The sequence below is a fragment of the Solea senegalensis genome, linkage group LG8 (genome assembly GCF_019176455.1).
Source record: "Solea senegalensis isolate Sse05_10M linkage group LG8, IFAPA_SoseM_1, whole genome shotgun sequence".
Lineage (NCBI taxonomy): Eukaryota > Metazoa > Chordata > Actinopteri > Pleuronectiformes > Soleidae > Solea > Solea senegalensis.
Genome location: NC_058028.1, coordinates 830,769 through 844,515, shown reverse-complemented (window position 1 = coordinate 844,515; position 13,747 = coordinate 830,769). Strand labels below are relative to the sequence as shown.

Below are 13,747 nucleotides of genomic sequence, written 5' to 3'. Positions count from 1 at the left end.
AAAACAGTATGAAAGATAGATAGAGTTCTCCTTCCACTTATGCTATGAGAGATGTTATCATAATCTTTGCCCGGTGGTTAACGTGAGCATCTTGTGGAGATATTCCAAATATGGCAGTGATGGCAGAAGGTTCTATAGGTGACCAAGCTTTTTTAATGGTTCAAGTCTTATTTCATGTTACAGCAGTGTGAGCAGAGCTTTGGTTAACTTCTTGCCCCACACACACACACAGATCCTGACACATCTGCACAGTCAGAGTGGTTAAAAGTACTGTTTTGTTCTCATGTGTGTATTTACAGTGCAGGAGGATGGAGGCTGTGACATAGACGAGTGTGTTTTTATGTCACAAAGCTCCATGTGTGAGGCCCTGTAGGTCTGTGTTATCTCACACAATCTGTTCCTATCTAATATTCAAACTGCTCATCCTTGAGGGGAACGAGACAGAGGAGAGGAAATGAAATGAAAAGAAAGGAGACGAGAACATTGCCAATCAACCTCGTCTTACTGGAAGTACTCGCACTTTAAAATCACATGGTAAACAGATGAGTGATGGTTGTGTGTCTGCACCGTGCTGCTCATAGTCATGGGTGCATTGAGACAGAGTAAGTGTGTTATAGGTTAGGGTGTGTTTACTTGTGCGACTGTAGCAGTAGTAACTGTAGTAATGATTTTAGTAGCTGAACCTTTTGGTCAGCTTGTCCTTGTGTCCTCACTGACAGCCTTGTTATCAGTGAAAACACACCTTATGCAGTGCAATTAGTGCTAATCATTATTAATCATTATAATTCAAATGTGTTGGTCACTTAAAAACGACCACACACTTTAAAATAAACTCTTTCCATGTCCCAGCCTTGCTTCACCGTCCTGTATGAGTCACTGGGTTTGAGATGTCAGAGGAGGCTTGCTGGGAGGCGTCTGCTTAAGAGTAAGAGCAGTTCCATATCTGCAGGGCTTTTGTGTCGGGTGTGGTGTGCTGTGTTTCACCATGACTGAATCCATCACTGTGTCATGGAGCGATCGCGGAGACGATCTCCTCCTACTGACAGATGGTCGTGTGTGTGGTGTGTCTGCGAGTCTCTGCTGACATTTGGGTGAGGTTTCTTTGGTTTAGTGTGGGGGAGGGGAAGGGAGGGTCCTAGAGGAAGAGGAGGTGGAGAAGTGTGCGGAGAGGTCAGCAGAGGCACAGCTGGTGAGACCCCTCTCTGACCAGCTGCTGCCTCAAAAGAGGCTGTCAGCAGCCTGCCTGCATGTCCCTGCTCCTCCCTCATCACTGTCCCCCTGCAGCTGCAGCACAGCTGGTCCACGTTTTCTTCTACCACTGTGTGTCCTGACCTCCACAAGCGTCCTGCATTTACACACACACACACACACACACACTCAAACTTGCTACTGTTCAGGAAGTTATCCAATAATTTTTTACACTTTTCCACTACGTGGTCCCAGCTCGACTCGCCTCGGCGCGGTTATTTTACATTTCCATCAGTGATAGTACCTGTTTGTTTGTACATATGTTCTCATGTGTCTTGTTTTTGTCATTTTGTGACATTTAAGAAGCTGAACTTGTTTTAATGACAATGACAGAAATATCATCAAAATAGTCGACAATGATCTGCTCAGCTCTCACTCTGAGACTTGAAGCCCTGAGCTTCTCCTCTTTATTCTGTGCTGCCTGCTCACTCTGATTCCTGGGCACTGCAGTTTTATTTATAATGCACCTCTCACGCATGACAATACACACAATCCATAATAAATCGTTAAAAAGAGTACATAATGATTTAAGAAGTTAAGAAGAGCAGAAAAGAAAGTAAAATAAACTCCAGCTTATATAGTAATTATATATAGACACATGGATGGAATAACCTCAGAGGAAAGCTTGTATTCAGAGTGTCAGATCCAGGATTGGTCCAGGACTGCACTGCTTCACGGCAACAACACTTCATTCTGATGGATACGTCACTTCAAGCAGATTTTCTGTCCCAAACTATAAACCAAACAACTATTTGGAAATGAATGAATGAATTAGCTGAGAGAAAGTTAGGAACTCTGTCTGCAAACATCTGGCCAGCTCTGTGTCATTTCCGGCTGATGGACTCAAAGACGCTAAACAAAAGACGCACAATGGCGCAACAGTGCTTCAGTGGTAGAGTGAGTCGTCTTCCAAATAAAAGGTTGTGGGTTTGATTCAAGACTCTGCTAATCTACATGCTGACGTGTCCTTGTGCAGGACACTTAACCCTACATTGGTCCTGGCTGTGGTGTATGTGAATGGGTGAGTGAATGGGTGAATGGGTGAATGGCAAAACTAGTGTAAAGAAGCTTTGAGTGTTCATCAAGACCAGAAAAGTGCTTTATAAATATCAAGCATTAAGCATTAACAAGGGGTGTGTATATGTGTATATATATGTGTATATATATATATATATATATATGTTGTCACAAGTCTATTTCTTGAAACAAGACGATTGATCCTTCACAAATAACACAGCAGCTTAAAAACCTTATGACATGTCAAAAAAGCTTGTTTCGGCTGAGATGTGACTCAAAACAAGATGTTTTCAAGAAGATATTCAAGACAAGATTTGGAGTTACTGCAGGGCACAAAAGGTAATCAAAACGTGGCAAAGCCAAGCTGGCAATTTATGTAACCAGGAGAAATCAAAAGTGCAGGTGAAGAAGCCGCCTCAGCCGCATGAAATTTAGTTTTTTATAAAATAGCTGTAGATGGTGCAACGAAACATCCTGTGCACTTCAAAGTATTTAAAGAAAAACTTTACTTTCTGAGCACTTTAGCACAATGTTTCCTGTAAACATGTAAATAAACTGTTTTTGTAGAGGTAAAAAAAAACAAAAAACCTTTCCAAGTTCAAAACTGCCCTCAGGGCCACCCAAGATGCCCCTCGCTGCAGAGGGTGCAGTGGTGCTGCCACACCCTCTCTCTCTCTCCGCTCTCCTCCCCTCCTCAGAGATATTGTTCTCTGGATGATAAGGCCCACGTGCCCTGCTATTCAGCATCCTGGTGGGGGGAGGCGGCCTCTTTGTCTCGCTGCCATTGTCCCACACACACACTTCCATTTGATGGACACACGTGTTGACAAAAGCCAAAGGGACCCCGGGGGGGGCGGGCGGAAGGGTTTGGGGCACCACTGGCCATTATTCTCTGCGGTGGTGGCAGTGAAAAGACGCGTTGGCCATCTGTGGTGTGTGTGTCTGTAATCTGTAGAGCGAACACACACACACACATGTAGGGACGCTTCTAAAAGGACCCCTCTCTTTTGTCACAGCACGCCCATTGAGTCGTCTTCCCGTTGCTTCTGATGCTTGTTTGTTTTGTTCTGAAGTGTGGAGTGGAATATCGAGTTGACTTGAACCTCGTATCTTTAAAAAGAAAGTGACGACATGAATGTTTCATGTCGTCTGCTCGTGTCAGAGTGACAAGAGTCCAGAGTGTGCCACTCACAGACCTGAACGTCAGTCCACGTTCCTGTCTATGGCCCTGGATGACCCACATCTGTGGTTCCTGGATGTTCATAAAGGACGTTTGATATCACTGACTCCTGTAGAACAGTGATCTGTGTTACTTTACGTCTTCTTCTAGTCACGTTTCACATCTTGTACTTTGCCACTACGCTCTCCTTTAGTTTCTTCCATGCTTGTAGTCTGTTTTTCCTTCTGCTCCCTATTAATATTCATTACTGCCCTCCTTTCTTTTCCACTTAATCTTCAGCCAAACTTCTTTTCTTCTCTGTTTTTCTCTCTTCTCCTGCCGTTCTTTTTCAAATCAGTAAAAGAGATGTAGAAATAGACACATCCCTCAGCCGTCATTTGCATGTCCTTGATTTAAACTGCAACTGGAACCTAAAGAATATTTTCTCTGTAAGTCATTAATCTCCATTCAATTTCTACTTCTCCTAAATGTCAGCTTCTGCACATGAATGCTGTGTTGTCTCTGTCTGTGTTTCAGCCTGAGCTCTTAGTGTCGGTCGATAAGACGACATGAAGGTCATTCACTCTCCTCTCTGCAGCACAAACTCACAAACCACAAAGTTGCAGGGACTGCATTTTATTTGTCTCTCCTGTGTCTGTGTCGTTGCCTCACAGGTATTTCAGTTGTTGTTTTTTGCCGCTTGTATATTTCTGTGTCACCAGATGTTGCTGATGGAGGACTGTTGTGATGCAGGCGCATAAAAAACGAACAGAGCTGCTTCCTCGTAGCCAGAAAACGCTGCGACATTCCCTCACTGAGGACAGACTTTAGGGCAGGGACACAAATGGTTGGTGTCACACAAGCAAAGAAATAGATATGGACATACAGATGGACAAAGACACTGACGGATGCATAAAGAGGCAGCTTTTGCTTATGTTTAACAAAACAAACAGCACAATCCTCATGATTTCATATCAGCTTTAAAATAATAGCAGACATATGTGCACATTTTATTTCAACTCCCGTTTTAATGTCAGTAGGTCAGACAGACAGACTTTCAGTCAGACAGACAGTCAGTGATGGAGCAGATGATAAAATCCCTCGTTGATTTCAGGCCTTGTTTTCGTTGTGTTGCAGACACAAACCTGCACATGCATGAAAACGTGCTGTGTTGACAGTAAACACTTGAAATATGAAACAAATGTAACCTCAGGTGCTTGAGTGTCGGTGTCTTTATGCTTTTATTACAGGAAGTCAGATCTGACAAGAGGTCAGCGGTCACAGAAAGTGACCTGGATAATGCCACACATTCAAACACAGCATGAGCTCAGGCAACTACCAGTGTGTTATACTCTCTACATCCAGTAGGGGCACTGTTACACAAGCAACAAGGATCAGTCTCTCCTCTGATTAGAGAACATATGAAAGTTAGGAGCAACACAGGAACACAGAGAGTGCACAATGTAACTGTTTAGAGAAGTGTGTGTATATATGCTGTATATATATATATATATATATATATATATATATATATGTTATGTGTGTATATATGTATATATATATATATATATATATAGTTATGTTTTTATATGTTATATCTATATATATATAGTTATATATAGTGTGTGTATATATACAGTACATATATACTGTATATACTATATGTATATATATATATATATATATATATATATATATATATATATGTATGTATGTAGTTATGCTAGTAAATACCTACCATACCTGTCAGCTGATGCATAAAATATTTGCATTAAATCTAAAACCTCACCAGGAAGGATTTTTCTTTTCCATCTCTTTTCTCTGTCCGTGTTTCTTTTCTTTCTTTTCTTGTTTGAGAGGAGAACCTTGTGGTGGGAGCAGGTCTCCTGTCAGTCTCTCTCCATCTGAAACATGGTTGTGTGTGTGTGTGTGTTCATGCTTCTCTTCTGCTCCTTCATTTGTATTTATTTTTGTTCTTTTCTCAGAGTTGCTGTCTCCCCCCCCGTCTCCCTCTCCTGGCCCACAAAAAATGTCCCCATACCATTGGTTGCTATGGGACCCGTTGCTATGCAGCAGCGAGGCTGTCCTTGCATGTATGCACATCTACTGTAGTGTGACGAAGTGGGCACAAGAGGGAGAGGAGGAGGATATACAAGCTAGCTATTGCCACAGTTAGCTCCATGCATTTACAGTAATGTAAACACAGACAGTAATGTAAACACATACAGTAATGTAAACACATACAGTAACGTAAACACAGACAGTAATGTAAACACACACAGTAATGTAAACACACACAGTAATGTCAACACACACAGTAACGTAAACACATACAGTAACGTAATGTAAAACACACACAGTAACGTAAAAACACACACAGTAATGTAATGTAAACACACAGTAATGTAAACACACACAGTAATGTAAACACAGACAGTGTAAAACACACACAGTAACACACACGTCAACACACACAGTAACGTAAACACACACACAGTAATGTAAACACACACAGTAATGTAAACACACACAGTAATGTAAACACACACAGTAATGTAACATAAACACACACAGTAATGTACACATAAACACACACAGTAAGCACACAGTAACGTAAACACACACAGTAATGTAAGCACACACAGTAATGTAAACACATACAGTAACGTAATAATAAACACACACAGTAATGTAAACACACACAGTACACACACAGTAACGTAAACACACACAGTAATAACACACACAGTAACACACAGTAATGTAACACACAGTAATGTAAACACACACAGTAACGTAAACACACACAGTAATGTAACACACAGTAATGTAAACACACACAGTAATGTAAACACACAGTAACGTAACACACACAGTAATGTAAACACACACACACACACAGTAATGTACACACACACACATAAACACACACAGTACACACACAGTAATGTAAACACACACAGTAATGTAAACACACACAGTAACGTAACATAAACACACACAGTAATGTAATGTAAACACACACAGTAATGTAAACACACAGTAATGTAAACACACACAGTAACGTGTACATTACTGTACACACAGACACACAGAAACAAAACTTGATCCAGAATCAATGTGTGTGTGTGTGTGTGTCACTCTGATGCTTTGTCTAACATCAGACTTTGTGTTGTGTATGAAGAGAACGATAAGTGGTGGATAAAGGAGGATAAAGGAGGGATATAATGATGAAGAGGGACAGGAGGGAGAGAGAGGAAGAGAGACAGTGATATTGACTGGTGGCACAAATCGATGAGCAGCCTGTCAGGTAGTGAAGTTGATGTCCTGACCTTCTGGTGGACCGTGAGACCGTCAAGGTGCAGTTTTAGAGTGTGACAGGAAGTCTTTGGCAGACGGGTTCAGCTCATCAGAGTGCCAGGCTTCTCAGCAGATGATTAGATATAGATGTTTGAAGGTGGCAGAGGTGGCAGAGGTTAAACTGGACGTGACTCTGAAGTGACCGTAGGTGTGAATGTGGGAATGAAGGGTGTGTTGGCGCTGTGATGGACTGGTTGTGGTGTTCAGGGTGTGACCCTGCATTTGGTCCCACGTCAGCTGTGATTGGCTCCAGATCCAACCCTCGTGTGGAGGATAAATCAGTGCAAAATGCATGAAGTAATGAATGAATGAATGACTTTCCACTTATGTCCCTTTAGTTATGTGTTGTGTCATTGTGATGGGGTGGGGTTGTTACAAAAATAAAACCTTTAAGTTTGTTCAGCTTTGAAAATCAGTGTTGTTGCAGCTCTAAAATCTGGAACATGACACACTCATTCCATCAGGTTTGGGCGCGGTCTCTGAGTTTCATCACTCATCTGTCTGACACCTCCCCTGACTGTCTGTAGTCCTCAGTTACAGACCTGTCTGTGGTCCTCAGTTACAGACCTGTCTGTGGTCCTCAGTTACAGACCTGTCTGTGGTCCTCAGTTACAGACCTGTCTGTGGTCCTCAGTTACAGACCTGTCTGTGGTCCTCAGTTACAGACCTGTCTGTGGTCCTTACAGACCTGTCTGTGGTCCTCAGTTACAGACCTGTCTGTGGTCCTCAGTTACAGACCTGTCTGTGGTCCAGTTACAGACCTGTCTGTGGTCCTCAGTTACAGACCTGTCTGTGGTTCTCAGATACAGACCTGTCTGTGGTCCTCACCTGTCTGTGGTCCTCAGTTACAGACCTGTCTGTGGTCCTCAGTTACAGACCCTGTGGTACAGACCTGTCTGTGGTCCTCAGTTACAGAGACCTGTTACTGTCCTGTGGTCCCTCAGTTACAGACCTGTCTGTGGACCTGTCTGTGGTCCTCAGTTACAGACCTGTCTGTGGTCCTCAGTGACCTGTCTGTGGTCCTCAGTTACAGACCTGTGGTCTCAGTACAGACCTGTCTGTGGTCCTCAGATACAGACCTGTCTGTGGTCCACCTGTCTGTGGTCTCAGTTACAGACCTGTCTGTGGTCCTCAGTTACCCTGTCTGTAGTTACAGACCTGTCTGTGGTCCTCAGTTACAGACCCTGTCTGTAGTCAGTTCCTCAGTTACAGACCTGTCTGTGGTCCTCAGTTACAGACCTGTCTGTGGTTCTCAGATACAGACCTGTCTGTGGTTCTCAGTTACAGACCTGTCTGTGGTTCTCAGATACAGACCTGTCTGTGGTTCTCAGATACAGACCTGTCTGTGGTTCTCAGATACAGACCTGTCTTTAGTCCTGTTACTCTCACACTTTATATCCTCCCACTCTCTTCTTCCCTCACTCCCAGGATTTGGAGCATCAAGCATTGATTTGCCTTTATTTTTAGCACAGCTGTGAGCGTGTGTGTGCGTGTGTGTGCGTGTGCGTGTGTGTGTGCGTGTGTGTGCGCGTGCGCGTGCGTGTGCGCGTCTGTTTATTAAATGCTCATCCAGGCTGTGTCGTAGGCAGCTTGATTGCATTTGGATGCACCACTCTGTGTGTGTGTGTGTGTATTTGCAAGTGTATCAGGACTTCTTTTTCCAAGTTAATCCCTTAAGAAGAGGTGTGGTTCTCTCTCTCTCTCTCTCTCTCTCTCTCTCTCTCACACACACCCTCTCTCTCTCCCCACACTCTCTCTCTCTCTCTCTCTCTCTCTCTCTCTCTCTCTCTCTCTCTCCTCTCTCTCTCCTGTCTCTCTCTCTCTCTCTGTCTCTCTCACTCCTGCTCTCTCTCTCTCTCTCTCTCTCTCTCTCTCTCTCTCTCTCTGTCTCTCTCTCACACTCTCTCTGTCTCTCTCTCACACACTCTCTCTCTCTCACACTCTCTCTCTCTGTCTCTCTCTCTGTCTCTCTCCCTCCCTCTCTCTCTCCCTCTCTCACAATCGTAACATCATCACACGGTCTGTGGCTCCTCTCATCTTCTTCTCTTCTCTGTTGTGATAGCTGTGTCTCAGGGACACACCATAGTCTCAGCTCGTTGTCATCTCTGCATCTGCTGTCATTTCCTGTGTGATATGAGTTCTTGCGGCGAGATGGACAAGGCCATCGAGCTTAGGTGAGTCCAAGTGTGTGTCTCTGTGTGCGGGGGTTTGTTTGTTGTGTTTATTTATTCATGCCGAGACTCGTCAGTGTCTTCTGTTGTCTTGTGCGTGACTGAGCACCTGGATGTGTTTAACTTACAAAGCGGGTCAACTGTTACCGTAGCGATCAGCTTCTCGGGCCGCTGTTCTCAGCCTCACCTCATTTTCTCTTGATCTTGTTTGAGAGTGTGTGAGCACCATAGAGACTGACAGAGATCGGTAGTTTTCATGATCGTGACGACTGTCGTTTGTTGGGTTTTTGGCTACAGTGCTTTTTTCTGTCATCGTTGATAGTGATGAGACGTCTGCTCTTGTCTGTGTCCACAGGGCTCATAGCAGCTATAGCATTAGCCCATTGATTACTGCATAGTGTTAGTATCTGTAGTATGCAAAGATATGAACGTCTGTCAGCGTGAGTCATCTCTTGTCTTCTTCTGACTTTCTCTCTGCCCTCATGAGTAAATCTTTAAGAAGGATCGCTCTCTAGTGTTCTTTAAAAATAGACAAAGAACAAGGCGAGTAATGAGAATCCTGGGAGTGACGGTGAGGAGGGAGAGGATGAGAGGAGGGGAGTGACACTGAAAGTTCATTTAAAGATGTATTTTAGTCAATTCTAAGTAAAATATTTCCCCTTATTTTCAGCAAAGGAAGCAACATGTGTTGGAAGTAGACAGAAGAGATGGAGAAACAGATTGTTACCAGTTGTACTTACTGTACATTTACATCAGGGAAGTAAGATCCACCAGAGAAACTTTAGGAACAAGTGAACACAAAAGAACCACAGAAACCATTTCAATCGGAACCTTTGGGACCGTTCATTCGTTCATCTTATTATCCAGTTGAACCAGTGATTGTTTTTTCTTTTTTTAGCTTTGAAATGTTTGAAATGTTTTCAGATCAGATCCCAGATGTTTTGATCATGAGGAGAATGACTGAACTGAGGCATGTCCTGGCTGCAGGACGGGATCTGCATTATTATATAGAGAGAGAGTCGTTACAGTCGAGAGAGAAATACAAAATCTGATCAAATAATGCTCTTAAAATTAAAGATTACGCTGCTGATGGGAAACTGATGGAAGTGGAACTCTGTAGTAATGTAGTACAGATGATAATCTGGCCTGTGGCACTGCTCTGGATTCAGAGGAGGGAAGACAGAATGACAATATGATACGGGAGCATATCGATGAGACTGCTCCACTTCATGCCTGGTTTAGACACACACACACACACACACACACACACACACACACACACACACACTGGCATGCAGGCGTGGACATGCTTGTACACAGATGCAGGCCATGCACTCTGATGAATGCACAGAGGCAAACACATGGTGCTGTAGTGTGGTCTATATCCTCTCTGCCTGCTGTTCAACCGACAGAAGGGGATTTGGATATTGTTACGTTAATCTGCCTCGCTTTGTGCCTTTCTCACACACGCACACACACACACACACACACACACACACACACAGGTATGAGCATATTCCCCTTTGTTTGAATGTGTGCACCCTGCATGGGTGGAGAGGACCCTAATATTTAAGTGCAGGAGGTGAAACAGTCAACACTTCAGCTTCAAACTCCGCTCATCTTCTCAACATCTGACATCATATAGAAGTTAAGACTTCGTATTTTTGAATACAACAGACCAACAGTAAATGGTGACGGCTTCAGAGGAATGTTTTTGTTTTTTCTGACTCATTCCACTTCCTTTCCAGTTGTTGTTAAAAACAAAAGGTGAAGGAAATAACGGGTTAAGGGGAACAATTCAATTTGACGTTTTTGAAAGACCATTCACAGACTACTGTACATGCTACACATGCATCTCCATGCATGAACAGCTTTGCTTTACATTTGAGTGCATGTATCCACTGTTTAGGCTCAATACTCATGTGATGTCATTTAAAATATTCCTAGCTATGTCATTTTTAAAGATCAGTTTAAATGATGATAATCCCAGCACTGACTCGTCACACAACAGGTATTGTCTGTAGGTAAGACTGTATATGCTGTATATGTCTATTTTATTTTAGTACATTTTCAGTACTATGTACTGGCAATTCATCCTCTCAGATCGCTTACGTTGCCGTTGGAAACCTGCCACCACACAAGTTGTTCTATTATTATCATTTTCATCATCATGATCATTACAATTATTATCATTATTCTCACTATTATCATTATAATCATCATTGTCATCATTATCATCATCGTCATCATTATTATTATTATCATCATCATCATTATTATTATCATCATCGTCATCATTATCATCATTATCTTCATCATTATTATTATCATCATTATCATTATAATCATCATCATTATAATCATCATCATTATAATCATCATCATTATCATCATCGTCATCATTATAATCATCATCGTTATCATCATCATAATTTTTTACGAAATTGTGTGATTTTAATTTTATCGTGTTGTAAAGTGTCCTTGAGTGACCTGAAAGGCGCTTTTAAATTAAATGTATTATTATTATTATTATTATTATCATCACGTCTCTTTTCTCGACGCTGCCCCCTGCTGCCCTGCTCACCATATGGGCCTTGAATCATGCATTGTTTACATTTATTAACCTTGTGAATGACACAGCATCACGTGACTCACTTCATTTCTTTCCTTCTTCTTCTTCTCTCTTCTGAGGAGAAGTGGTCAGGTGATGACGTGACATAAACTTTATTAGCTGTCATCACCACAATCAACGTTCCTGCACACACAGATGTTTCACTTCATTCTGCTCTTCAATACGGTGGTAATGGTATTATTTAAAGGTCCAGTGTGTAATAGTCTGCACACAGTAAGTTATATATACAGTTAAGATGAGAACTGAATCCTGTCCTGGGTCATTCTGATTTATCTGCTACATCACACTCTACTTTTTAATCTCTCTGTCTTACACACACACACACACACACACACACACACCACCTGTCAAGACAGACAGAGTCAGTGAAAGTGGGTCAGTTTCCAGGCTTATGTGTTTGAATTGCTGCTCTGATTAAATGTGTTACTTAAACTTAAGTAAGTCATCGATTGATTTTGGCCCCAGAGAGGAGTCACCACCTGAGACCACCTGAGACCACCTGAGACCACCTGAGACCACACACACATTTTAGTTTTGTTTCAATGATGTTTCACTTGCCTTGTGGTAAATGGTCTGTATTTTGTCGTCTTGACGACCATTTAAAGCTGCTTGTCATTCACAGCCATTCACTCACACAGCAGCACATTTTCTGTCGTCTTTCACACCCACAGTGGGGTTAAGTGAACTGCCGCCCCCATTAGAAATAATATGCTATGATCCAATCCCATTTCTGTACAGAGCACATTTGAAACAACACAGTGCTGTACAGTAATCATGTAGAGACACAACAATACCTCGCTGTGAAACAGAGAAACAGTCTGATGTGCAGTGGCGACAACAGACGCTCCACCCCCCTGAGCTTCAGGCTCATTTTCTGAACAAAATAAATATTACCACCATAGTCCTAAATCTTCTTATTCTTTCAGCCTCTCACCACAGCAGATCATCTGCCTCCATCTTGCCCTGTCTCTCACGTTCTCTCCTGTTAGGCCAAGTGTCCTCATGTCCTCCTTCACAACATCCATGCACCTTCTCTGTGGTCTTCCTCTTTTCCTCCTGTCCAGCAGCTCCATCTTCAACATCCTTTATGTGTCCACTATAATCCATCTCCCTCCTCTGCATGTGACCAAACCATCTCAACCTTGACTCTCTTGCTTTTCTTTACTGTCCCTGGAATACGCTCCGTTCTGATCCGGGTCACTCCTCTTCAGCATCTTCATCTCAGACACCTCCAGCTCCGTCTCCTGTCTTTTAGACACTGTAGACTGTAGACCTTCACCCGAGTACTAAATAATTACCACACTACCATGTTGTTAGTAGGGATGTCCCGATACAATATCTAAATCTTATACTTTATTAATCCCCTTAGGGAAATTATTTCTCTGCATTTGACCCATCCTAGAATTAGGAGCCACACTGAGGGTACCACAGCCCTTTTGACCTGGTGGAGACTTGAACCGGCGACCCTCCAGTTACAAGCCAAGTTCCCTTTCCACTGGGCCACGGTCTGTCCAACGATATATGTACAAATCATACATACTTTAATTACATATTTTGTAGTGTGGAATGTTAGAATAGGCTTGATCAAGTGATATTACTTAAACAGAGTATGAGACAAACTGACCATTTATTATTAACCAGAAGGTCGCCGGTTCAAATCCCCACCTGGCCAAAAAGGGCTGGGGTACCCCTGAGCAAGGTACCCATCCCCCCAATGCTCCCCGGGCGCCACTCAGTGTGGCAGCCCACTGCTCCTAATTCTAGGATGGGTCAAAATGCAGAGGAATACTTTCCCTAAGGGGATTAATAAAAAAAAAAACTAACTAACTTAACCAATGGTTTACATACATTTTAACCTTCAACATAAGAATATTGGATTTTTTGGTTAATGGTTAATTTCATCAGGAGGAAAGTACCAAGTGCTAATGGTTGTGTTTTAAAGGCAATCCAATATAAGCCGATATGCGTTTTTGGCTGATATTGGACCAATGTCAATATCGGATCGGGACATCCCTAGTTGTTAGTGGTTGTAATATAAAGTTTGAGTTTAAACACTTGCTTTCCCCTCCTCTTCCCTGTAGCGTCGCGCACACACACACACACACACACACATATGTATATATACATACTGTATATATGGCTTTACTGTGACACCAGGTG

The 13,747-nt window shown here is 42.6% G+C and overlaps 1 protein-coding gene across 5 annotated transcripts in view; it reads left to right on the top strand.

Annotated features, from left to right (window-relative positions):
• Window positions 1-13,747, top strand: part of numbl (NUMB like endocytic adaptor protein) — a 36,601-nt gene that overhangs the window by 11,653 nt on the left and 11,201 nt on the right. For 3 of the 5 annotated variants that reach the window (XM_044032256.1, XM_044032257.1, XM_044032255.1), the window contains exon 1: window positions 8,749-8,958. The exons of the other annotated variants lie outside the window; for them this stretch is intronic. In XM_044032256.1, coding sequence (XP_043888191.1) covers window positions 8,918-8,958 — 41 coding nt within the window. In that variant the 5' untranslated portion in view covers window positions 8,749-8,917. Of the gene's footprint in view, window positions 1-8,748; window positions 8,959-13,747 lie in introns of those variants that run through there. 5 annotated transcript variants of the gene reach the window in all.